We start from the raw sequence: 27,794 nt of genomic DNA on the forward strand, positions 1-27,794 counted from the left end.
TTGCATTAATTCTTTGTTGTGTGTGTGTATGAATGTGTCTAGTTCCAGCCGGTGTCACACAGCTGACTGTCAATAACGAGGGTACAACTGATTCTCTGCGTGTGAGCTGGACTAAAGCGGAAGGAGATGTTGACTTGTACCGCATGCTGCTTATCCAGAACAGCATTGTGATCCGAAATGAGAGTGTGACATCACAGCAGACATCACATAGCTTCCACATGCTGAAGAGTGGCACCCCCTACAGGGTGGTGGTGATCAGCATGAAGAACGGTGTGTCCTCCAAACAGAGAGTGTCTGAGGGGTGCACAGGTAACAACCTATGTAGGAAACACTGTACTACTTTCAGCCAAACATGCAGTACTGCTCCCAGGAATTAAAACTCACTGTACTGCTCCCAGCCAATCAGAACACACTGTACTGCTTTCTGCCTGTTAGAAAACACTATACTGATCTTAGCCAATCAGAACACGTTGTACAGCTCTCAGCCAATCAAAAAAAAATCAGGTCAATCTGAACTCACTGATTAGTGTAAACATACTAACAGTATAGTAGCCCCACCCCTTTGCTGAACTGTGTATGTGATTGGCAGTGCCTGCAGCGGTGGGTGGAGTCTCGGTCAGTAATAACGGTCGGCCAGATTTCCTCAGTGTGTGGTGGAGACCGGCGCAGGGGGAAGTGGACAAGTACACAGTCACACTCAGTCACTATGGCAACATCATACACACACACACTGTGCCCAAGTCCAGCTCTGAGTGTGTGTTCAACTCACTGGTGTCTGGCCGCCTGTACAACATCAGCGTCAACACACACAGCGGGTTGTACACCAACCGCACAGTGGTGCAGGAGAGAACACGTAAGTACACGCTCACCCATAACAAAGAACATGGACATACACAAGATGAAACCATGAACACAATGATCATTTGTCTACTCATGTTTGTTTGTGTGTGTGTGTGTGTGTGTGTGCATGTGTGTGTGCATGTGTGTCAGAGCCATCTCCCGTGCTGACTCCGTGTGTTACACACATGGCGCGGGATGACTCTTTGAGGGTGTACTGGCGACGTCCTGCTGGAGATTTTGACTTTTACAAGATTGTTGTTAAACACAACAACGTGATCCAACACAACACCACAGTCACACAGTCCCAAGATGAGTGTGTGTTCACTGACCTTGTCCCGGGACGACTGTACACCGTCATCATCAGTACTTGGAGCGGCAAGTACGAGGCCAGTGTGTCCACTCACGGGAGAACACGTGAGTAAACACACACACACACACACACATAAATTCAAGTTGAGTATTACTGTCTATTATAGGGTTAGCTGCAGGTGGAAGAAGTATGTGGTGGATATAGTGTGACTGGTGTGAATGATAGATGTAGTGTGAGTGATTTGAGTGGTGGATGTGGTTCGAGTGGTGTGACTGATGGATGTGGTGTGAATCGTGGATGTGGTGTGAGTGGTTTGAGTGGTGTGAGAAATGGATGTCGTGTGAGTGGTGGATGTGGTTCGAGTGGTGTGAGAAATGGATGTCGTGTGAGTGGTGGATGTTGTGAGAGGGGCAAGAGGCATGCGTGGTGGATGTGGTATGAATGGTGTGTGTGTGTGTGGTGGATGTGGTGTGAGTGGTTTGAGTGGTGTGAGTGATGAAATCATGCTCATCACATATGGTGAAGAGAATACTGTGTTCCCAGTGCCTTCATTTCCTATGGTGCCCATCTAAAGGCGATATTCATACACAACCCTGGCACTGGAGTCTTCCAAAAGAATTAACTTTATCTTCCTTGGGAATGCTAGGCAGTACCATGTCTAAGCAGGTATTGAAAGTCTCATCCTCCTGTGAGTTCAGGGTTGGAGCGTAGGCACTCAAAATTTTCGCCATCAGATTGTGGCAAGAATCAGGCAGATGGTCGTGAGAAGCTCACTGTTTACAAATGTGAGTTCATAGGGTTAGGGTTAGGGCTGGCACTTTTATCCAAAGAAATTAACAATTGAGACAGCAGTTGAGTTGAGTTTGGTTTGGGTTAAAGGCCTTGTTCAAGGACCCAACAGTGGCAACTTGGTCATGCTGGGATTTGAACTAATGACCTTCTGATAAGTAGCTTTAACCACAGTGCACAGTCCATCACCTCAAGATCTCTGAAGATTTGGGGTGGCATGTAGTCCCTGACGACTGGTTTCACTTTCCTCCTGCACTTTTCATTACTAACTTTTCATAGACCTTACTGCCAAAGGAAACCTTACTAGGAGCTAAGCTCCAGACATCACATAAACAAGGTGGAGTTCCTCTGAGAAAGCACACAATGAAAGTCTCTCTCTCTTTCGCTTAGTCCCCGGTGGTGTGCGTAACCTGACGTTGTTGTCTCGGGGGACGCAGGAGCTGGGCGTGGCGTGGGCATCAGCTGTAGGAGATGTGGATCATTATGAGGTTCAGATTGTGTTTAATGATATGAAGGTGTTTCACCCGGTCACTCTGAGCAGCAGTACGACTCAGCACGTCCTCTCACTGCTCACGCCCGGACGCCTCTACAAGATCATTGTGTCCACCTTCAGTGGCCCCAATCTCAGTACACGCTTCATTGAAGGGAGGACAGGTACATCATCACCAATGTCAGTCTGTCTCTCTATTCCCCTGTCTGTCTGTCTCTCTGTCTCTCTATTTGTCTGTCATTCTGTCTGTCTGTCTGTCAGGGTGTCTGTCCCTTTTTCCTCTGTCTGTCTATTTATGTTGTCTGTCTTTCTGTCACTCCATCTCTCTTTATCCCACCATCTGTCTGTCTCTGTCACTCCATCTGTCTGTCACTCCATCTGTCTCTCTGTCATGCTGTCAATCTCTCTAACTCTTTCATCACATTATATTCCTTCTGTATTATACTGACTGATCTAATACACTGATGTACTTGTGTGTTTCCTCTCCTCAGTCCCGAGTAAAGTGAAGAACATCCACGTCAGTAATGTAGAGGAGACATCAGGTCTGCGTGTGAGCTGGACTCCATCTCAGGGTGATGTGGACAGTTACTGTGTGTTTTTGATTGGTCCAGGCGGAGTCATGGAGACACGCCCCACCCCCAAACACATTAATGAGATCACCTTCAGCTCATTACAGCCTGGAGAGAAATACAGCATCCGAGTGCAGTCTATCAGTGGGAATTTACACAACAACAACACTGTTACAGCACGTACAGGTATACACTCACACACAAACACACACACACTGTACACTCACTGTACACCCACACATACACACCGTACACACACCCACACACATACAGTCAGGCTTGGGGAGTAATGGAACACATGTAACAGTGTTACGTAATCAGGATTAAAAAAAAAACTGGTAACTGTAATCTGCTATAGTTACGTCAAAAAAAAGAAAGTAATCAGATTACAGGTATATTTTGTAAAAAAAAAAAAGGGAATATCAGGATTATCAAGATTACAAATATTTCATTTAAAACCAATCTTTTGACATAACGCAATATAGACAGCTGCTTGATTATAGTTCTGGTTCTCTCTCGCCAGTCGTGACTCACGTGAGCCACCTCCTGGTGCATCCACAAATATCATCTGTCGCTAATCATTCTGCTCTAGAGGCATGCTGAAACTGTTTATCACGATGATGACTGCTGGAGAAATGCATTACAGTCGTGGGAATTTCAAAATTATTTTGTCTATAAAGGAGAAAATGGGAACAACAACATCACAGTACAGTGCAAACTGCCTTCCAGCCAGGACTTGACATTTAATTTAAAGAAGCATTTAAGCACAGAAATCGTGTTAGCTAGTTTAGCTAAATGATTTAGTGTTAGTTAGTGTTTTGAAATTCCCTGGTTTGCATGATGAAAGTTGTGGGTGAGGCTGCCAGCTGTGCTCAGATATGAACATGACTACCACCCCCCCATTATCACTCCACTCCATCCAAGTTCAAGTTCAAGTTCAAGTGGAGTTTATTGTCATTTCAGCCATATACAAGTACATAGTGAAACGAAACAATGTTTCTCCAGGACCAAGAACAACACAGAACTACAAGGGACTACATAATTTATACATAAAGTGCACAAGTGCAAACATGTGCAGACCACACAAGACAGAGCTGTACTGTAATGGCTTGGGACTGCAATTGCTGTAGTGGCTTTGGGGCTGCGGTTGCCACGAGCAGCTTCGTACTCAGGACTCCATCAGTGGACAGTGGATAGATTTTAACCAACCGGACTTCGGCAAAAACTGTGATGAATTTATTGGTTGCACTATTTGTCCATATAGTACACAATAATAGAAGGGATTTATTTATAATCGCACTATCCGTTGCGCCCAGATGAGGATGGGTTCCCTTTTGAGTCTGGTTCCTCTCAAGGTTTCTTCCTCATATCATCTCAGGGGAGTTTTTCCTTGCCACCGTCGCCACTGGCTCGCTCATTAGGGATAAATTCACAGGGATAAATTCACATATGTACAATATATCTTTTTTGTGTGTGTGTGTGTGTGTGAATCCATTTATTTCTGTAAAGCTGCTTTGTGACAATGTCCATTGTTAAAAGCGCTATACAAATAAAATTGAATTGAATTGAATTGAAATATTAGTAGCAGCATAAACATGTGCAAAAACCTGCAAAAAAATTGCATAGAGGATGGAGGATGCTCAGTTGTGTGTGTGTATATATGTATGTGTGTGTGTTCCTTCAGTCCAGGTTCTGAGTATTGAGGAGTCTGATGGCATGGGGGAAGAAACTATTGCACAGTCTGGTTGTGAGGGTCCGAATGCTTCGGTACTGTTTGCCAGACAGCAGGAGGGTGAAGAGAGTGTGTGAGGGGTGTGTGGGGTCATCCACAATGCTGGTGGCTTTGCGGATGCAGCGTGAGGTGTAAATGTCCGTGATGGAGGGAAGAGAGACCCCGATGATCTTCTCAGCTGTCCTCACTATTCGCTGCAGGGTCTTGCGATCTGAGACGGTGCAATTCCCAAAGCGGAGAGTGGTCATTCTGTGGTCTTCTGAAGTCAACAACCATCTCTTTAGTTTTGTCCACGTTCAGAGACAGGTTGTTGGCTCTGCACCAATTCGTTAGCCGCTGCACCTCCTCTTTGTATGCTGACTCGTCGTTCTTGCTGATGAGACCCACCACGGCGAACTTTATGATGCGATTCGAGCTGTGCGTTGCTACACAGTCGTGAGTCAGCAGAGTAAACAGCAGTGGACTGAGCACACAGCCCTGTGGTGCCCCAGTGCTGAAGTCTATGAACTGAAGTCTATGAACAGCATTCGAACATAGGTGTCTTTATTGTCCAGGTGGATGAGGGCCAGATGGAGGGTGGTGGTGATGGTGTCATCTGTTGAGCGGTTGGGAGGGTAAGCGAGTTGCAGGGGGTCCAGTGAGGGAAGCAGCAGGGTCTTGATGTGCCTCATGACGAGCCTCTCAAAGCACTTCATGATGATGGGTGTAAGTGCAACGGGACAGTAGTCGTTGAGGCAGGACACTGGAGACTTCTTTGGCACGGGGACGATGGTGGTGGTAAACAAGGTCCAGCGCGTTCTTCCCTCTCGTTGCAAAGTCCACATGCTGATGGAATTTAGGGAGCACTGACTTGAGATTTGCATGGTTGAAATCTCCGGCAACAATAAACAGTCCGTCAGGATTTGAATTCTGTAGCTCGCTAATAGCCCCATACAGTACACAGAGCGCCTTCTTAGCATTAGCACTGGGGGGAATGTATACACCGATTATGAGGACGGTAGTGAATTCCCGTGGTAAATAGAAAGGTCTGCATCTAACAGTCACAAACTCCACCAGCGATGAGCACTAACTAGAAACTAGCACCGAGTTCTTGCACCATTCCATGTTGATGTAAACACACAAGCCACCGCCGTGAGCCTTACCGCACAGAGCTGTGTTTCTGTTGGCACGAAACGAGGGTAGCCCGTCTAGCTGAATGGCGGTGTCCGGAACTCTGTCGCTGAGCCACGTCTCCATGAAAACAAAGACGCAGCAGTCTCTAAACTCACGCCGCGTAGTTTGCTGGAGTCGGATGTAATCCAATTTATTGTCCAGGGAGCAGACATTGGAGAGCAGAATGGACGGGAGAGCCAGCCGGCTAGGGTTTGTTTTTAGCCTAGCACAGACCCCCACCCTCTTGCCGCGCTTCTGCTTTCTCGCGCACCGCTTGCGACGTCCCCTCCCCCGGCCACCGGCATCAGGTGATGCCGAGGGCTGGAGGCCTGGTCCCCGCAGCAAGCCGAGATTGCGTAGCTTCTCCAGCAGATCATCATGCAGAACAGCCGTAGTGTTGTTTCTGAAACTTATGAGTGTCTGGCGGTGGTATACATGAACACCGGTAGCTCTGATGTCCATGTGCTGTTAAAAGTCGGGCTAAAGACAAAAATAGCACCATTTTGTATCCGGAGTGGCCGCTGCATGCTACTGCCGCGCCGCCATCTTGGACTGCCTATCCATTCACTCCACTCCATCCATTCCTGGTACACAGGATGCCTGCTGTCAAAGCCAGTAAGGGGAACTCCCGCTAACCCCGCAAGCTTGATCGGTGAAATGAAGAAAGATCACAGCCTTGATCAACATGTATTCTGAAATAGCCTAATGTGCATGTAGATGGTGTAGACTTTTTTAATGTTGTGTGTGATGGTAATGACATTTTTTCCTTGTACTTGTTAATATTAGTTAATGAAATTTGAATGTATAAGAACAAAATACACAAAGAATGAACTGGACAATGAACTGGATTTTTTTGCTGAACAAACTTTTAAATTACTGTATAACAAAGCTTCTAAGATCATGCTACAAAATTATGAACTTAATAATATTTTTGATCTTCAGATTTTCGATTGGTCACTGCTCTTGCAGAAATGTGCTCCACTGTCACTTCTCATTTTCATCATAACTTCAGTTGAAACTCTAAAGTTGTTCTCTGAAATGCTTTTTTATAATTTCATATAATTTTATTTCTTACAACACTGCATTACAGTGATGTTCAAATGTGCAATATTTTATCATTTTAAATATTATTATATTTCTTTTATTATTTCTAAGGTGTATATATAGTTATAGTTTTAACTTTTCTTTCTTCCTTCCTTTTCTTTCTTCCTGCACTTTAACTGTCTGTGAGCTTCTGTGATAAGTGAATTTCTCCACTGTGGGATCAATAAAGTTTATCTTATCTTATCTTATCTTATCTTTTGTGATGTTGTTGATGTTGGTCATGTTGCTTTCCTGACTTTATTTACATATCTGACCTTGAAGTAATCCAAAAGTAATTAAATTACATTACTTTCATATTACTTGGATTATGTTACTGATTACATTTTTTTATCAACTAATTTGTAACTTTGACAGAATCCATTTTTAAGGGGGCAGTCATGGCCTAATGGTTAGAGTCTCAGGCTTGTAACCCGAAGGTGAACCTGAAGGTTGTGGGTTCGAGTCTCAGGTCCGGCAGGGATTGTAGGTGGGGGGAGTGAATGGCCAGCGCTCTCTCCCACCCTCAATACCACCACTGAGGTGAGACCCTTGAGCAAGGCACCGAACCCCCAACTGCTCCCTGGGCGCCGCAGCAAAAAAGGCTGCCCACTGCTCCGGGTGTGTGTTCACGGTGTGTGTGCAAATGCAGAGCACAAATTCCGAGTATGGGTCGCCACACTTCACTTCACTTATTATTTACTTGTCTTTTTCTCTCCCTGTGTCTCTCTTTCTCTCTCTTTGTCTCAGTGCCTTCCCCAGTGGCGTCAGTGCAAGTGGACAGTGACGTGAGTCTGAGCAGTGTGTGTGTGAGGTGGCGTGCGGGGCAAGGTGTGTGTGATGGGTTCAGCGTGTTGCTGCAGGATGAGAGAGGGTCGGTATTGAGGAACGTCACGCTGCCACCTGTCTCACTGCAGCATGAGTTCATACAGCTCACTCCAGGCAGGAAGTACCGCATCCTCATACACACCCTGAGTGGCGGGATTCAGAGCAGAGTGGCCGTCACACACACACGCACACGTGAGTCACTATTATTATTATTATTATTATTATTAGTATTAGTATTCAATTCAGTTCAGTTTTATTTGTCTAGCACTTTTAACAATGGATGTTATCACAAAGCAGCTTTACAGAAATAAATAGATTCAAATTAAATTAAACCAAAATAAATTGTAAATATGTGAAATTATCCCTAACAAGCAAGCCAGAGGTGACGGTGGTGAAAAAAAACTCCCTGAGATGATATGAGGAAGAAACCTTCAGAGGAACCAGACTCAAAAGGGAACCCATCCTCATCTGGGTGACACCGGATAGTGCGATTATAAATCATTCCCTTCTATAACTGTGTACTACACAGACAAAAAGTGCAACTGTGTAACCAGTAAATTCATCACAGTTTTCACATGAAGTCCGGTTTGTTAAACCTATCCATTGTCCACTGATGGAGATCTGAGACCTTGCGACAACCGCAGCCTCAAAGCCACCACTGCAATTGCAGTCCCAAGCAATCACAGTACAACTCCCCATATGAGGTCCCCAAGTGGCACCATAATCATCAATCCCAATGATCTCCAGGCCGTCCATGTGGGGCCGCCCCCAGCAGCAGCATGCCATCTCCAACCGATGAGAACTCCAACCAGAAGTAGGGCATCAGGATGGATCAGGCAAATTTGAAGAGCAGAAGGGGTCAGGATCACTGGTATCTCAGGAGTGGCATGTGTAGCTCGACACAGAGAGTGAGGGAGAGAGAGAGAGGGTGAGAGAGGGAGAGATTGTTAGGTAAGCTTTTGTCCTGTAATGGTTAAGGACAAAATGCTTTGTAATGCTTTGTGTGCAGAGTGCAAGCAGGGACTCCGGCAAGACTAGCTATGACAGCATAACTAAAAAGGAGAGCCAGAAGCTAACACAAACATGAGGGAGTCCTGGGACATAAAGCAGCAACCACTCCACCATCAACAAACCTGAGTGAACGTGTGAGAGTGGGGGGGCGACAGCATCCAAACATCCCAGTTCACCACAACACTCTATGCCTGTGAACCCTCCAGACCTGCTCCTGTACCTAAGAAAACTATTCACTAAAGGCTATTCACTATTGACTAAACAAATATGTTTTCAACTTAAACACTGAGACTGTGTCTGAGCCCCGAACACTAAGTGGAAGGCTGTTCCATAACTGTGGGGCTTTGTAAGAGAAAGCTCTACCCCCTGCTGTAGTCTTCATTATTCTAATCGAAGTAGGTGTGGCTGATCATACAAGACCAAAAGTTCGCTCGGGTACTGCGGCACGAGACCATTCAGTAATTTATAGGTCAATAGTAGTGTTTTATAATCAATACGAAATTTGATTGGGAACCAATCCCAAAGTTTAAAGTTTACAGTTCACTACAGCACAAAATAAAACATCTCTAATACATTTAATCCAGATACAGTTACTCAGCAAGATATTTGGTGTGTGAAGTCTTATTTAGTGTTATACTGGGACTATGTGGCTAATGTGGCTAAAAGAAGTTTATTTTCTGAAAATAAAATAAATGCAAGGCAGCGTGTGTTTAACGCTGTTGGTGTTGACTGTGTGTCCCGCAGTCCCGGCACCGGTCACTGATCTGTCCATCCTGAGCCGCTCATCCTCATCCCTGTCTCTTGGCTGGTCTCGTCCTGAGGGGGATTTTGACAGATTTGTGGTTTACCTGTACAGAGGTGACAGCTCTCTGCAGGAGCAGTGCAGTGGAGGAGCGAACATGATGAGCTGCTCCTTCTCTCACCTGAGACCTGGAACAGAGTACAGAGCCACGGTTCTGACGTGGAGCGCGGAACTCAGCAACAAAAACTCCATCCACATCCGCACAGGTTTCACACACACACACACACACACACAGACATGTGAGTCATAAACTAGTACATCACGCTTAGACCTGTATACCTCGACATCAAGTCCATTCACATCCTGCAGGTCACACATACACATCTGCACACCTGCATCATACATGCTTGCATCAACTCACACCTGCATCTCTCACACGCACATACACCTGCATCAACTCACACCTGTATCTCACACACACACACACATACACACACCTGCATCACACACACTTGCGCACACACCGGCACTGTGCTCTGTCGGAAACTCCTGACGACAGGGCCAATGCTTTTCTATTTTCTGCCACTTGGGAGCTAATGTGTGTGTGTGTGTGTGTGTGTGTGTGCAGTGCCGGCGGCCGTGTCCTCTGTGTGTGTGGAGAGCAGGAACAGGACAGACACTCTGTATGTGAGCTGGAAACCTGCTGCAGGTGAAGTGAGCGGATACACAGTCACTCTGTATGACTCAAATCAATCCCAGCATGCCAGGCAGCATCTGAGCTCTGACATCACACAGCTGGAGTTCCATGGGCTCGTACCTGGACGCCTCTACTTTACCAACATCACCACACACAGTGCTAACCTCTCCAACATAGCTGCCTCCATCTCCAGGACTGGTGAGGACATAAACGACAAGAGAAACAGAGAGAGAGAGAGAGAGAGAGAGTGAGAGACAGACAGAGAGACTGACAGATAGATAGACAGACAGACAGACAGACAGACCTCTCTGTATGTAAATGTGTAGATGATATGTCCTTCTCTGCTCATGCAGCTCCAAAGCCGCCATCGTTGTTCTCTTATGGGGACGTGACCAACACGTCAGTGGAGGTGAAGTGGGCAGTGCCAGACGGAACAGATTATGATGACTTTGATCTGCAGTGGTCTCCAGGTGACGGCCTCTCAGTGATTAACCCGTATCAGAGCACCACGTCATGCAGCCGCCTGCTGAAGGACCTGTACCCCGGACGACTGTACACACTCCGCCTCCGCACCGTCAGCCGCGCAGGAGGACACGCTACATACAGCCAACACATCTACATACACATCCGCACAAGTCAGTGTAATAATGTGTGTGTGTGTAATGACCTGTGTTTGTAAGTGTGTGTGTAATAGTCTGTGTGTGTGTGTATATGTGTGTTTCAGAGCCTCAGCGGATCTCGAGTCTGCACTGTCGGCCGTTGAACTCATCTGCGATCTTGTGTTCGTGGAGCGCCCCACAGGCTGATTTTGACTCGTACAAGGTGGAGTGTTTCCGTCAGGACTCGGGTGTGTTGGTGAACTCCAGACGAACGCTGCGCAACTCCACGCTGTACCACATCACAAACCTCGAACCTGACAAACGCTACAGGGTCTCCGTTAAAGTTGTCTCCGACAACATGACCAGCGAGGCAGCCGAGCACAGCACCATCACCATGATTGACCGTTAGCACACACACACACACACACACACACACACACACACTTCAACTGTGTTCCAGGATTCCACTCCTGTGGCATTAGGGAAAGTGGCAGTAATAATATACAGAATATCTAGTGTGTGTTTATGTTTGAATTTTAAATTAGGGTGATAACAGTGTGATATCTTAGTGAGTTGTGTGTGTGTGTGTGTGTGTGTGTGTAGGCCCCCCACTGCCCCCTCTCTCCATCCGGGTCAGTAAGAGCACCGCCCACATCACTAAGTCCTCCATCTTCTTCCATTTTAACTGCAGCTGGTTCAGTGACGCTAACGGTGCCGTTCAGTACTTCAGCATCATCGTAACAGAGTCTGACAGTCAGTATACCCAGAGTAAGAGTTTTTCCTAACAAACTCTTACTGTCAGAATGATTAAGAAGTATTTGTGTGTGTTTGTGTGTGTGTGTGTGTGTGTATGTAGAGAGTGAAGATGTTCAGCCTGAACAGCCTGAACAGCCTGAACAGCGCCACCCGCTGCCCTCATACAGGGATTACATCAATAACACTTTAGTGAAGGTGTATCAGACAGGATATTTCCCCAGCAATTGTGACGATGGACTCAGAGGCTCCACACACACTTTCAACATCACACTGGGCTCAGGCATGGACACTCTCGGGGGGAAGTGTGAAAACACGGACACAGAGCGCAGTGTGTACTGTGACGGCCCTCTGAAACCCAACACTGCCTACAGGTCAGCTTACACACACACACACCCACACACACACACAGTGACATCTGTGTGTCAGTGACATCACTTCTTATCAGAGTTAATATTCTGAATTGCAGATTTGTCAGTAACAGTACTTTTAATGAATCTTTCTCTCTCGCTTTCTCCCTCTCTCTCTCTCTCTCTCTCTCTCTCAGACTAAGTGTGCGAGCGTTCACGCAGCTGGGTTCATCTCCCCTCTTTAGAGATACCTTCCTCTCGCTGCCTTTAGTCACAGACAGAGGTACACACACACACACACACTCTTTATCATACAGCTAGCATCTCCTGTGTTAACCTTGTAGTGTGGTGTGTGTGTGTGTGTGTGTGTGTGTGTGTGTGTGTGTGTTATCTACAGAGCCTCTAGGGGGTGTGATTGAGGGAGTAAGTGCTGGACTCTTCCTCATCATCTCAGTGGTGGGAATCATCGTCATCCTCATCTGCAGACACAAAACACACAAAGTGTGAGTCAGTATTGCTGTACTTGTGGTGGGCAGGCCTACACAAACATGGGTGTGGTTCAGTGAAAAAGTGGCACAACAGTTCATAGCAAGCCAACTATTTAGCAAATCAGCTATCATACTGATATCATACAGGCTGGTGTCTGTTTAAGTCCACTTAACTTTTAACATTCAGCTTGAGCCAATACAACATTATACACTCATAATATTCACATACATTTACTGTATATACATTTATATACTAAAGCATTAAAACAGTTTGTATGTGTGTGTGTGTGTGTGTGTGCGTGTGTGTTCGTGTGCATAGTGTACAGGAGCCAATGGTGCGGATGAGTGTAAGGAGAGAAAGAACGACATCAATCTCGAGAATTAGAGGGTATGAATATTCACACTACTTCACACACACACACACACACACACACACCATTTATAAATAATTAGTCATGTTTAATTAACTTTCCTTTTGTTCTGGTTTTCAGGAATAGACGCATCTCAAGGTAAACACACAGCATTAATATATTTGAACTGATTTTCAACAGAAATTCTCTCAGTGTGTTTAATCTCAGTGTGTCTAATCTCAGTGTGTTTAATCTCAGTGTGTCTAATCTCAGTGTGTTTAATCTCAGTGTGTCTAATCTCAGTGTGTTTAATCTCAGTGTGTCTAATCTCAGTGTGTTTAATCTCACTGTGTCTAATCTCAGTGTGTTTTAATCTCCGTGTGTTTAATGTCATTGTTTTAAATTTAGTGTTTAATCTTTGTGTGTTTACTGTGTTTAATTTTAGTGTGTGTTTAATCTCAGTATGTTTTCACAAAAGTTTCAATCTCAGTGTGTGTTTGCATTACTTATGTTTTAAAATATATTAAAATATATTTTAATTTAATTTAATTTTATTTTATTGTAAATTAGGTTCAAGCTGGGTGTAATTGACACAATGACACATTTTAATGCCCTTTAACCTTTTGATGTTTTTCTCATCTTTTTATTTGCAGTCCGATTAACATCTTAAACTTCGAGGCTCATCTCACTAAACTGCAAGCCGACTCCAACTACCTGCTGTCTCAGGAATACGAGGTCATTCTCACAGCTCACCGTTTATAATCCACCTTTAATCAGATTAACGGCTTTATGTGAAACAATGAAAAATCAGCATCATAACGTAATGACAGAATATTAAAGCTGCTTTATGATTTGGTAGATCATCTGGTAGAGCAATGCCAATGCAGTTTGTATTCATGTGGATTAATCTCATAGTCAGGATTAATCCCGACCCCATACTGAACACACATGAGAAGTTATACCTGCTGTTTTGTGTTCTGCAGGATCTGAAGGAAGTGGGTCGGAACCAGCCTCTGGACACTGCGTTACTGCCGGAAAACCGAGGAAAAAACCGCTACAACAACATTCTACCATGTGAGACTCTTCATCTGAGACTAATCCAGTTATAGCACCACTTTATTGCTCTTATACCACAGCAGTTTACCACAGATTATAATTTTTAATTCATTAAAGAGGGAAAAGTCATACTTTTTATCAATTTGTAGTTAATAATAATAATTAATGTTCTGTTAAGTTAGTTCCTGTTGTCACTTACGTTATAGCAGCTATAAACACTCGTTCCCTCACCAGCCTCTCTTTATTCTCTCTCTTCAAGTTAAAAAGAGAAAATCGCAGCTTGTTACATGTTAGCGAGAAACCGCAAAGAAGCGTAAACTCCTCTGTCCTGAAGATGTCGGAAAACTTAAAGTTATAACTTTACCGTTACAAAGCGCTGACACTGGAGACTCCTTCCATAAATGTTAAATAAACATCTCCTTACAGAAAACTTCACCACGTGTTTATTTGGAGCGTCCGCTGTACACGTCCCTGTGAATGAACTGTTACTATAGAAAAGATAACATATTAGAACGAGCGCATTAATATAAACATGTGATTTGCAGCTGCACCAATGTCAGAGCTGCTGTTATAGAAAATTAATCAACACTTTCTGACCAATCAGAAGTAATAAATAAATAAATAAATAAATAAATAAATAAAAACAATAAGAAGAAGAGGAAGAAGAAGAATAACCCTCGTCTTGGTGTTTTTTTCAGATGATTCCACTCGAGTGAAACTATCGTGTGTGGATGATGATCCGAGTTCAGACTACATCAACGCCAGCTACATTCCTGTAAGTGTGTGTATTGTGATGTGTGTTGTAATGTATATGTGTTGTGATATGTTGTGCATTGTGACATGTGTTGTGTTGTGATGTGTGTGTTATGACATGTGCATGTATGTTGTTTGTGTTAAAGGGGAATAATTTCAGGCGTGAGTACATCGCCACACAGGGACCACTTCCTGGTACTAAAGATGATTTCTGGAAAATGGTGTGGGAGCAGAACGTCCACAACATTGTCATGGTGACGCAGTGTGTGGAGAAAGGACGGGTAATAAGAACGTCACTGACAAGAACTATAACAATTCAATTCAGTTTTATTTTATTCATATAAAAGTACAAGTGTGTAACCAGGACCTTATAAGCTTATGAGCTTATGAGCAACTTACCGTATGAATATGAGCATGAGAGTCATTTCTGAATTCATTATTGTTTTAACTTGAAGTCTATTTTATTGAATTTAATAACTGTTCAATGATAAAGACTCAAGTGCAAAGCTGTTCATAGCAATTGCAATCCTAAGGCTATCCAAGGAAGAACATCCACAGACATCTTCATGGTTTCTAAGTGGTACCATCCACAGTAATCTCATGTATCTTTAGGATATCCATGTGGGGCCATCCTCAGCAACAGCAAGTGAGTTTTAGGTGATGAGAACTCCAACCAGAAGTAGCGCATCAGGATGGATCAGGCAGGTCCGGCGAGTAGAAGGGGTCAGGATCACTGGCATCTCAGGAATAGCATGCGTAGTGTGACAGAAAGAGAGAGAGAGAGAGAGAGAGAGAGAGGAACACAGACTGTTAGGTATATACAATGTACTTTGTGTGCAGAGTGCAAGCAGGGACTCTAGCAAGACTAGCTATGACAGCATAACTAAAAGGGAGAGCCAGAAGGTAACATACTGCCAACCCAACAAAGGACTTCATCAGGGAAAAAAGTGGAAGGATTTAGACTTGCCGAATTTGATGATAGCTGTGGGATGCCGGCTTGATGCAGTAATTGTAAGCAAGGGATATGCAACCAAATATTAAATGTTATTTACTTTAATTTACTTTTTATTATCACATCTAGATGTAAATATCAGGAAATAAAAGCTGAAATTCTGATATATCATTGTATTCGTATTTTGATCTCAAACCCAAATATCTTCAGTGTATAGCAAAAACAAAAGAATTGGCCTTGCTGTTCCAGTACTTACACCGATCAGACGTTTGGGTTTGAGATCAAAAGATGAATATGAGACAATATATCAGAATCTCAGCTTTTATTTCTTGATATTTACTGTACAATATAATATGTAATATAATAGTGTGCGCTAGATGCTGAACAGGCTGTGAAATGAGACACAGCATTAATGTCATTAATCAGCTTTGGTTCTGGTTTTATTCCTCAGAATCTCAGTCAAGTTCTCAGTATTCACAGTTATTTCTCTTTTGCAGTCTTTGCTTTGTTCCTAATGATTTTGGATAGTTATATACATTCTTGTTATAGACGCTCTCATTATAGACGCTCTCATTATAGAAGTTCTCATTATAAATGTTCTTGTAATAGACATGCTCTAATGTCTTCAATGTACAGCATAAACAAAATAATTGGCCTTGGCGTTCCAATACTTTCGGAGGGGATTGTACTATGTTATATATTATATTAGTGCAGCCTTTCTGTAGTGTTCTCAGTAATTCTCAGTATGTGTGTGTATACAGGTGAAATGTGACCACTACTGGCCATTTGATCAGGACCCACTGTATTATGGAGATCTGATTGTGCGGATGCAGTCTGAGTCCGTTCTACCAGAGTGGACCATCCGGGAGTTTAAGATCTGCAGTGTAAGTAACACTCATTTAGCTTGTGTGTGTGTGTGTGTGTGTGCGTGTGTGTGTGCGTGTGGTGGGGGGAAGGGGTGGCTGGGTGTTGTATCCCAAATATCCTAGGTCATCAAAACACACACTATGCCCATAAATCCTCCAGATTTACGCTTTACCTAAGAGAAAAGCTATTAACAAAATGTTTGACTAAACAAATATGTTTTCAGCCTAGACTAAAGGGTTCAGACTGTGTCTGAGTCCGTAACTGTGGGGCTTTGTAAGAGAAAGCCTCTGCTGTAGTCTTCATTATTCTAAGTACCAACAAAGAGCCTGCACCTTTAGTTCGAAGTAGGCGTGGCGGATCATAAAAGACCATAACTTTGCTCAGGTACAGCAGCATGAGACCATTCAGTGCTTTATTGATCAATAGTAGTATTTTATAATCAATACGAAATTTGTTTGGGAGCCAATGCAGTGTGGATAAGATAGGGGTGATGTGGTCATATCTTCTGGTTCTAGTAAGGACTCTTGCTGCTGCATTCTGGACTAACTGGAGCTTGTTTATGCTCCTACTGGAACATCCAGACAGTAAGGCATTACAATAATCCAACCTAGAGGTAACAAAAGCATGAACTAGGTTTTCTGCATTGTGTAGTGACATTGTATTTTTTATCTTAGCAATATTTCTGAGATGAAAGAAGACTATCCTAGTGATATTATCTACATGAGCTTCAAATTAGAAACTGGAGTCAAAAATCACACCAAGGTGTTTTACTGCTGCACACGAAGTAACTGAAAGGCCACACGGAGTTACTATTTAATCAGAAAGCTTACTTCTAGCTGCCTGTGGTCCTAGTAGAAGTACACTATATGGCGAAAAGTACGCTATATTACCAAAAGTATTCGGTCACCCATTCAAATGATCAGAATCAGGTGTCCTAATCACTTGGCCTGGCCACAGGTGTATAAAATCAAGCACTTAGGCATGCAGACTGTTTTTACAAACATTTGTGAAAGAATGGGCCGCTCTCAGGAGCTCAGTGAATTCCAGCGTGGAACTGTCATAGGATGCCACCTGTGCAACAAATCCAGTCGTGAAATTTCCTCGCTCCTAAATATTCCACAGTCAACTGTCAGCTTTATCATAACAAAATGGAAGAGTTTGGGAACAACAGCAACTCAGCCACGAAGTGGTAGGCCACGTAAACTGACGGAGAGGGGTCAGCGGATGCTGAAGCGCATAGTGCAAAGAGGTCGTCGACTTTCTTCACAGTCAATTGCTACAGAGCTCCAAACTTCATGTGACCTTCAGATTAGCCCAAGTACAGTATGCAGAGAGCTTCATGGAATGGGTTTCCATGGCCGAGCAGCTGCATCCAAGCCACACATCACCAAGTGCAATGCAAAGCATCGGATGCAGTGGTGTAAAGCACGCCGCCACTGGACTCTAGAGCAGTGGAGACACGTTCTCTGGAGTGATGAATTACGCTTTTCCATCTGGCAATCTGATGGACGAGTCTGGGTTTGGAGGTTGCCAGGAGAACGGTACATTTCGGACTGCATTGTGCCGAGTGTGAAATTTGGTGGAGGAGGAATTATGGTGTGGGGTTGTTTTTGAGGAGTTGGGCTTGGCCCCTTAGTTCCAGTGAAAGGAACTTTGAATGCTTCAGGATACCAAAACATTTTGGACAATTCCATGCTCCCAACCTTGAGGGAACAGTTTGGAGCGGGCCCCTTCCTCTTCCAACATGACTGTGCACCAGTGCACAAAGCAAGGTCCGTAAAGACATGGATGACAGAGTCTGGTGTGGATGAACTTGACTGGCCTGCACAGAGTCCTGACCTGAACCCGATAGAACACCTTTGGGATGAATTAGAGCGGAGACTGAGAGCCAGGCCTTCTCGACCAACATCAGTGTGTGACCTCACCATTGCGCTTTTGGAAGAATGGTCAAAAATTCCTATAAACACACTCCTCAACCTTGTGGACAGCCTTCCCAGAAGAGTTGAAGCTGTAATAGCTGCAAAAGGTGGACCGACATCATATTGAACCCTATGGGTTAGGAATGGGATGGCACTTAAGTTCATATGTGAGTCAAGGCAGGTGACCGAATATGTTTGGTAATATAGTGTATGTGGACACCTGACCATATCTGCTTGAATACTCTATTCCAAAACCATGGGTATTAGTATGGGTTTGCTCCCCCTTTGCTGCTCTAACAGCTTCCATTCTTTTGGGAAGTCTTTCCACTAATTGTTTTTTAAATGTGGCTGTGATGATTTTTGCTCATTCAGCCACAAGAGGATTAGTGAGGTCAGGCACTGATGTCGGGGGGAGAAGGCCTGGCATGCAGTCAGCATTCCAGTTCTTTCCAAAGCAAGGATACACAACCCTAAATGGAGGCCAGTATTCAGTCATTTACCTGTTTAACCAGTGCTGTCTCAGTACTGGGATGAGGCCTAAATCCTGACTGAAAGATTTCATGAATGTTATTCCTATGCAACTATGAGCCTAACTGCTATGCTACAACCTTTTCTAGTCAACAAGCTGATGATTTTGGAGAGGAAATTAGTGAAATTAGTTCGCTCTATTAGATGGTATTAAAAGAATTCTAATTGCTCTCCTGACATGATTATATTGTTATCTACATAGTTGGTTATAAAATTGCCTGACTTTAAGTTAATACTCTGAATTTTCTGTCTAATATTCTTAATTTTGTCACTGAAAAAAATTCATAGAGTCATTGCTACTACATACTGTTGGTATTTGTGCTTGTGCCATGGTCTTGTTCCTAGTTAACTTGTTTCAGGTTCTTTACGTTGGTTGGATGATGCTTATGGACCGCAGTTTCTACACAATGTCTCAGATTCTTGATTGGTTTCAGATCTGGACTTTGATTTGGCCATTGTAGAACATTCTTTTTTTTGTTTTGTTTTTAACAACTCGTGTTGCTTTGGCCTTGTGCTTGGGATTATTGTCCTGCCGAAAGGTGAAGTTTCTCTCTTCTAATCACAAAACACTTCCCACATTTTCTGGCAAACACCAGACATGATTTGATGTGTTTTTCTTCAGTAATGGGTTCTTTCTAGCACCCGTCCCCTCCACCCCATACAAGCCAGTAGTATGCAGAGCTCTGAACATTGTTGACTGGTGCACCTTCACTCTTGACCACTAGGACTAGTGGTTAGGCCTCGGTGCTCTCTCTACCATAGCCCGGGTTCAATTCCCAGCCAGACCCTGGTATTGCACAGTGCACTCCCAAGCCCAGATAAAATCGGGGAGGATTGTGTCAGGAAGGGCATCCGGCGTAAAAACTGAGCCAAATCAAATATGCGGCCGAATGATCCACTGTGGCGACCATTAACAGGAACAGCCGAAAGAAGAAGAATAAGAACAACAACATTTTTTTAAAGACCTGCTGACAAATAATGTATTTTGATGTTGAAAATTTACTTTAAAAGCATATTAGCTTGCAATAAAAATACTGGCTGGAACCACCTGTGTAAGTGTTATTTGTAATCCAGATGAATCTGATGACCTTTAAAGGGGTTGAATACTTTTGCAAGGCACTCTGTACTGATCCAGCAACACTAAGAGTCTTTCTATAGCTAAGAAGGCTCTCCTTCCATGCAGTTTGGAATACTAGCAATTTAGTGTGATGCCATTTATGTTCTAACTTTCGAGTGGTCTGTTTTAAGTTGTAGCTGTTCTCCAAAACACTGGAATTTAATGAACCATTTTTGTGTGTGTGTCTGTGTGTGTGTGTGTGTGTGTGTGCGCGCGCAGGAGGATCAGCTGAATTACTCTAGAACTGTACGTCAATTCCACTACACTGTTTGGCCTGATCACGGAGTTCCTGAAAGCACTCAGTCTCTGGTGCAGTTTGTTCGCACTGTGAGAGATTACATCAACAGAACCCCGGGTTCCGGACCTTCCGTCATCCACTGCAGGTATACACACACACAAGAACTCAAAAGGTGTGACACATTGGGAGTTTCCACAAACACGGTCGTTGTTCCAGTTCTAGTTGTGATTTTGCTTGTTCTTTTTATTCTAGTTCCTGTTATATTTGTAGTTCATTATGGCTCTCATTCTTGTTCCCATTCTAGTACTTGTTCTAGTTCTCCTCCCAGTTCTGGTTTTTGGCCTTGTGTTTGTTCTACTTATGGTTTTAGTTCCTGTTATTGTTCTGACTGCAGTTTTTCTTTTGGTTCTAATTCTGGTTTTAATTCTAATTTAGGTTTTAATTCTAGTTCTGATTGTTGTTCTAGTTTTGGCTTTTGCTCCTGCTTTTATATGTGTTCTTGCTTGAATTCACATTCTGTAGCTCCATATTTCCTGTTCCTGTATATAGTTGTTGCTCCAGTTCCCATTCAGGTTCTGGGTCTAGTTCTGCTCTACTTTCCTCTATTTCAGGTTCTAGATAAAGTTCTGTTTTTTTGTTTCTAATTTTAGTTGTGTTTCTGATTATTGTTCCTGTTCCACCATAGGTTCTGTTTCTAGATATAATGCTTACATTTTTTGTTCTGTGTGTTACTCTCTCTCTCTCTCTCTCTCTGTGTGTGTGTGTGTTGTGTTTGGCAGTGCCGGAGTAGGTCGTACTGGAACCTTTATTGTTCTGGACCGGGTTCTGCAGCAGCTAAACACTAAAGACACAGTGGACATTTATGGTGCTGTGTTTGACTTGAGACTGCATCGCTCACACATGGTGCAGACTGAGGTGGGACACAACCTCTGATCTCATACACTGTTCAATAACAGATTACACATGAGGCTTGTGTGAAATAACAATGTTATCGTCTCTGCACAATATTACACTGTCATGATATCCAGTGATGTTTACTGTGATTATATTGTATTACCAGACCTGCCAACCTTTCCTCATTTTGGTAGGACTGCCACAATTTAACACTGGAGTACGCTTGTGCGAGTTATCACTCAAAAATACACCAAAGAGCAGTTCTCTTTTCTCCCCAATAAAATGAGAGATGAGACAATCGACATATGAATTTGGAATGATTTGCACAGGTGTTTTGAACTCTCTGATATTAACTGACACCACCTGAAAGCCCCATCCCCTTCCCCCATCTCACACTGCTGTTAAAGTGGTAAATCACGAGTGGGGAAAAATCAATTTCACACAAGCCTATCAATATAAAAGAGACCATATTTAACTCTGTGTGTGTGTGTGTGTGTGTGTGTGTGTGTGAGCAGAGTCAGTACACGTACCTGCACCAGTGCGTACGTGATGTTCTTCGTGCGAGAAAGTTACGGAGTGAGCAGGAGAACCTGCTGTATCCTGTCTATGAGAACGTGGCTCCAGAGAACCACTGGGGTCAGAACACACTTTTATTTTATAAAAATACCACAACCATAAAGGATTACAAAATCCTTTTAGCATAAGAGCTTCTAATAAAGACTTTTTCAATAAATATGAATAGTTTTATTTTCATATGTTTATTTGCTATATTATATATAATATTCAGGATGCAGAATCATAAAGAATAATCCAAAATAAATAAATTAAATTAAATTAATCTTTACACTTTGTATATTAAATCTCATGACTGAGAGTTCTGAATGTTTTATGATGTTTAGGTATTTACCTAATATATCTATCTATATCCCTATATACACCTACCTTTCATATCCTGTATATTTATTTTATTTATTTAAATTACAGATGGACTGCACATGCGCCGTTAAAAGCTGTATGGACTGGATGAAGACTTCACTTTTGAAACACTGAATTAAATATATATTAACTTTATATTATATTATATTTATAATATATTATATTTTTTTTATAGAGCATGTGTAAGTATGTTATAAACACAGTGTATATTGTTTATAAATCTCGTACATAAGCTACTGTACAGGACAGAGTGAATGTTATCATACAAAATGAAGACTTTTTACTGCAGCATGTTTTTTGAGTGTAATTTTGTAATATCTTTGCAGAAATTTTAGAATTTGGTTTATTATCTTTACAGTGTCGCTAATCATTAGCATTTATATATATATATATATATATATATATATATATATATATATATATATATATATATATATGTGTGTGTGTGTGTGTGTGGGTGTGGGTGTGTGTGTATATTTATATATAACTTTTTAAAATTTAAATTAAAAAGGGAAGAGAAAAATATAAAGTTTATACTTAAGCTCTGTTTCTGAATATTTGTTATTTGTTAAATTACAAATAACAAAAAGAAAGAAAAATAGACCACAAAAGTCAAAGACAGTATGGAGTGGGTTTAACTGGAATTAAAAGTAAAAACACAGTAACAGGAGATGGTAGAGGAGGGAGATGCAAGTGCAGATAATTTATTGTTTAAAGTATAAACAAAACAAATGAAACTGTGAAAACAAGAACCATTAACATGAAATGTGGATATGAAGCAAGCGACATACCGACGAAAATAATAATGAGGCATACATAACGACAAACGACAACTACAACAAAAACCTGATGGTGAGACACTGAAAAACTAGAAATTAAATAGTGGTGCTAATAAGGCATAACGAGACATAGTGAGGCATGTGACATGCAGGGGATGATGGGTAGTGTAGTTCTGCACCCTTTGATGCTACCATAATACCAAACTTGAGTGTTTATTAAACATCCAGCAAAATTTGAACAAAATATAAACATCATAAAAATTATTTATAAACCAGAAGTACATCCTTCCTACTTTCACAATCATTGGGAGTAATTAGCACCCAGCACCGTATCTGCTTCGAATGATTTTCTTCCCAACCACACTCGCTTAATTTAGATCTTGTTTCCATTATCTCACATTTAAAACAAATATACAAGTGTATAAAGGTTTTTATTTGTTATTTTTATTTCTTATCAAAATACAGTATTATTTTAATATATTTTACTGTTGCCTTAAACCAGAGATTCCAGTCTCTTGGCTGCTGAACTTTTAGACATTTATCACATTGCACAAAGGGTAGTTTATTTCCACTTGCTTCTATGATCTGTGAAAATGATACCCATACATCCGACTTGCCTGAGGTTGGCTTCTTAGCACTAAACTGACCATTTTCCAATCCAAGTTCAACATCCTTTGACAACAGTGTACCCGTGCTTTGCTCTGTCATCCTTATCGACACCTGCATATCCTGCTCTGAGGACTGCACCCACGGACGCTTTCAGTGTCATACTTTCTAGTTGTTGTTTGTTTATATATATATCTATATGTACTAAGTAAAAGGCTGTTGACCGCCCGCTCCCACCCAAAATATACTAGAGTTACCGACTGCTACTGTCTAGAGTGACATTTCTCCAATTTGACAGGAGGATGTTATAAGAGCTTCTGGAGCACCAGGTGCATATTGTGGACATGCTCCTTCTCTGAGAATAAGAAAAACAGAGAAAGAGCATGTCCACAATATGTTTGCAATATATTCTCTCAGACCCTAGTTTACAAATACCTGGAACACAGAAGGAGCAATAACAAGCCTATATGGCATTGCAAGATATTTGTATTGGCCTGATGTAGTAATGAATGCAGTCTTCCACTCTTTGTCTTCTCTTATGTGAATGAGGTTATATGCACTTCTTCCCTCTTCCAGAGATGATACCACAAGAGGAAGAGGATATTAGTACTTGACTTCAGACCGCGGTTATATATACATGGCCAATGGCTGCTTTTTTTTTTTTTTTAATGATTCATTGACACCATGGCAAAACACTGTTTTTAGAGCTGGAACCTACTGGAACCAATGAATATCCAAATGAGAAAACCAGGAGAAGATGCAAGGGTCAAACAAAAAGGTGATGCAGGAATGTAACAACTCAGAACCTGAATGCAAAGAAACAGCAAGGCTTCATAGTTAAGCTAAGCATCAAAGTGATTTATGTATGCTAGGAATGGGAAATGAGCTTGATAACCAAGGAATTGTCCTTAGAATTTGAGGGACGGCGCCCTCTGGTGGTGAAATGTCTCAGGCAGCCGTGACAAAAAAAAGTGCAAAATGTCTGCGTTCATTTCATTCATTTCCTATTACCTAATATTCAACCCTAATCCCTAATATTAAACCCTAATCCCTAATATTAAACCCCCCTAATATTAAACCATAATCCCTAATATTAAACCCCCCTAATATTAAACCCTAAGCCCTACTATTAAACCCTCCTACTATTAAACCCTAATCCCTAATATTAAACCCTCCTACTATTAAACCCTGATCCCTAATATTAAACCCTCCTACTATTAAACCCTGATCCCTAATATTAAACCCTCCTACTATTAAACCCTAATCCCTAATATTAAACCCTCCTACTATTAAAACCTAATCCCTAATATTAAACCCTGATCCCTACTATTAAACCCTAATCCCTAATATTAAACCCTCCTACTATTAAACCCTGATCCCTAATATTAAACCCTCCTACTATTAAAACCTAATCCCTAATATTAAACCCTCCTACTATTAAACCCTGATCCCTAATATTAAACCCTCCTACTATTAAACCCTGATCCCTAATATTAAACCCTGATCCCTAATATTAAACCCTGATCCCTAATATTAAACCCTCCTACTATTAAACCCTAATCCCTAATATTAAACCCCCCTAATATTAAACCCTGATCCCTACTATTCAACCCTCCTAATATTAAACCCTGATCCCTAATATTAAACCCCCCTAATACTAAACACTAATCCCTAATATTCAAACCTCCTACTATTAAACCCTGATCCCTAATATTCAAACCCTCCTACTATTAAACCCTGATCCCTACTATTAAACCCTCCTACTATTAAACCCTAATCCCTAATATTCAAACCTCCTACTATTAAACACTAATCCCTAATATTCAAACCTCCTACTATTAAACCCTGATCCCTAATATTCAAACCCTCCTACTATTAAACCCTGATCCCTACTATTAAACCCTCCTACTATTAAACCCTGATCCCTACTATTAAACCCTCCTACTATTAAACCCTGATCCCTAATATTCAAACCCTCCTACTATTAAACCCTGATCCCTACTATTAAACCCTGATCCCTACTATTAAACCCTGATCCCTACTATTAAACCCTCCTACTATTAAACCCTGATCCCTACTATTAAACCCTCCTACTATTAAACCCTAATCCCTAATATTAAACCCTCCTACTATTAAACAATGATCCCTACTATTAAACCCTCCTACTATTAAACAATGATCCCTACTATTAAACCCTCCTACTATTAAACCCTAATCCCTAATACTAAACCCTCCTACTATTAAACCCTAATCCCTAATATTAAACCCTCCTACTATTAAACAATGATCCCTAATATTAAACCCTCCTACTATTAAACCCTAATCCCTAAGTGTCAGGTATTTCCCCCTCAAGCTTAAGATACCGGTGGCGCAACAGCACGCGCTTCCGAGTTAGGACTTTGTTTACGTTAACGTGTGTTTTGTGTTCATTCATGTCCTGTCTCCTCCCCTGTCTTGTCATTGGTTGTATCCTTCATGTGTCATGTTCTGTCTCACCTGTTCCTAGTTTCCCCCTTGATTATTCTGTGTATTTAAATCCCCGTGTGTCTTTGTGACTTTATTGAGCCGTTCTGTTCTGTGTGTTCGCTCCGGGTTTTGACTTCTTGTTCTGTTCCCTCGTTTATCCTTGATATTGCTGTTTGTATGTCGTCTGACTCTTGCCTGTTTTGGAATATATTTTGAACATTGTTCAAAAATTGTTTTGGATCTGTCTGTCTGCCTCTCTTAATAAATACGCCCTTTTACTGCACTTGCATCCGTCTCCACTCGCATATTGTGACACTAATATTAAACCCTAATCCCTAATATTAAACCCTCCTAATATTAAACCTTCCTAATATTAAACCAATCACTAATCACTAAAATTAAACAGAGGTGATGGTGGTGAGGAAAAACTCCCTGAGACGATATGAGGAAGAAACCTTGAGAGGAACCAGACTCAGAAGGGAACCATCCTCATCCCAGTGACACCCGATAGTGCGATTATAAATCATTCCCTTCTGTAACTGTGTACTACATGGACAGATTGTGCAGTTGTGCAATCATGGAAATTCATTATAGTTTTTTCAACAATAATGAATTTCCTGGTTACACAATAACACTATTTGTCCACATACATATACCTTTACCTGAAAAACAGAAAATTCACTCATATTATTTATTTACTATTAATTAATTATTAACTGTTCTGCAGAATAATGTGAATTAAAATATTTTGTAAGTTGCTGGAAGTTTCTGCGCTCTTTGCGACGCACTGATCCCTCCTGACCCCCAGGTGTCTCCATCTCATCATCCTGAGGAACACAGTGTAGAAAAACATAACCTCATTTAATCCAATTATAATACCATGTGTTAAAATAGTTCATATTTTGTATAATTTATATAAACTGATATAAATACTACATACATTCTTTCTGTGTATTTTATGCCTTTGTTCACTGTTATTGTTTGTATCAATTGTTAAATTCTTTTGCTTTGGTCGCTAAACTGTCATGCCAATAAAGCACACTGAACTTGAACTTGAACTTAGAGAGACAGACAGAGAGAGAGAGAGAGAGAGAGAGATGGGTGACATGAATAGAGGGGGGTTCTTTCACCCAGCTGGAGTTTATTACTGCCTCACTGTGAGAAAATGTCTCAGGGAAACTCTGGAGATTTACTAACACACACAAACACACACAGAGTTGAACACTTTACTTCACACCCCACATGGATGATCTCCTGAAAAGTGGGTGGAACCTAACACTGTGGACCCGAGCGCTGTGGAACCTAATGATGTGGACCTTGCCTAACACCCGACAATCCGCACTTGATGTAAAGAGGTTCCTAAGCTGTATAACAACTTTTTAAATGCTTACAAAGACCTCAGCTAGCTACGGGAGCGAGATCACGCCCAATGACAAAATACATTTTGGTTACAATTACAATTTGGTGACATAAACTTACTCACTCATTCATTCATTATACAGTGGCTAACTTCACCTGGATTTTATAGACTTAAATCTAAAACTCTAATGAAAAAAACGGCTGTGATGCTTATAATGAAGATCTTTCCAACACACTTGGCACTGGTTGACTATATAGTACACAGTTATAGAAGTGTGATTTATAATCGCACTATCGGGTGTCACCCAGACGAGGATGGGTTCCCTTCTGAGTCTGGTTCCTCTCAAGGTTTCTTCCTCATGTCGTCTCTGGGAGGTTTTACTCACCACCATCAGCTCTGGCTCGCTCATTGGGGATAAATCTAAATCTATAACTATATCTGGATATCTTTAAAGCTGCTTTGTGACAATGCTCATTGTTAAAAATGCTATATAAATAAAATTGATTTGAACTGAATTCAGTTGAAGTTCCAATGTTCTTTGTT

At 41.9% G+C, this 27,794-nt stretch overlaps 1 protein-coding gene across 1 annotated transcript in view; it reads left to right on the forward strand.

The window, feature by feature from the left end:
- LOC113524732 (receptor-type tyrosine-protein phosphatase beta) overlaps positions 1-22,328 on the forward strand; it is a 59,443-nt gene extending 37,115 nt beyond the window's left edge. Inside the window, exons 19-43 of the mRNA XM_053235291.1 lie at positions 43-309; positions 590-853; positions 991-1,254; positions 2,330-2,593; positions 2,921-3,184; positions 7,713-7,982; positions 9,546-9,809; positions 10,172-10,438; positions 10,594-10,875; positions 10,965-11,243; positions 11,443-11,592; positions 11,696-11,966; positions 12,140-12,225; positions 12,340-12,445; positions 12,750-12,818; positions 12,922-12,939; positions 13,434-13,515; positions 13,764-13,854; positions 14,535-14,611; positions 14,736-14,870; positions 16,303-16,425; positions 20,192-20,355; positions 20,990-21,125; positions 21,620-21,740; positions 22,089-22,328. Of these exons, the coding sequence (XP_053091266.1) occupies positions 43-309; positions 590-853; positions 991-1,254; positions 2,330-2,593; positions 2,921-3,184; positions 7,713-7,982; positions 9,546-9,809; positions 10,172-10,438; positions 10,594-10,875; positions 10,965-11,243; positions 11,443-11,592; positions 11,696-11,966; positions 12,140-12,225; positions 12,340-12,445; positions 12,750-12,818; positions 12,922-12,939; positions 13,434-13,515; positions 13,764-13,854; positions 14,535-14,611; positions 14,736-14,870; positions 16,303-16,425; positions 20,192-20,355; positions 20,990-21,125; positions 21,620-21,740; positions 22,089-22,111 (4,337 nt within the window). The 3' untranslated portion in view covers positions 22,112-22,328. The remainder of the gene's footprint in view (positions 1-42; positions 310-589; positions 854-990; positions 1,255-2,329; positions 2,594-2,920; positions 3,185-7,712; positions 7,983-9,545; positions 9,810-10,171; positions 10,439-10,593; positions 10,876-10,964; positions 11,244-11,442; positions 11,593-11,695; positions 11,967-12,139; positions 12,226-12,339; positions 12,446-12,749; positions 12,819-12,921; positions 12,940-13,433; positions 13,516-13,763; positions 13,855-14,534; positions 14,612-14,735; positions 14,871-16,302; positions 16,426-20,191; positions 20,356-20,989; positions 21,126-21,619; positions 21,741-22,088) is intronic.
- Positions 22,329-27,794: the final 5,466 nt, after the last annotated feature.

Source organism: Pangasianodon hypophthalmus, chromosome 7 (genome assembly GCF_027358585.1).
Source record: "Pangasianodon hypophthalmus isolate fPanHyp1 chromosome 7, fPanHyp1.pri, whole genome shotgun sequence".
NCBI classification, from domain to species: Eukaryota; Metazoa; Chordata; class Actinopteri; order Siluriformes; family Pangasiidae; genus Pangasianodon; species Pangasianodon hypophthalmus.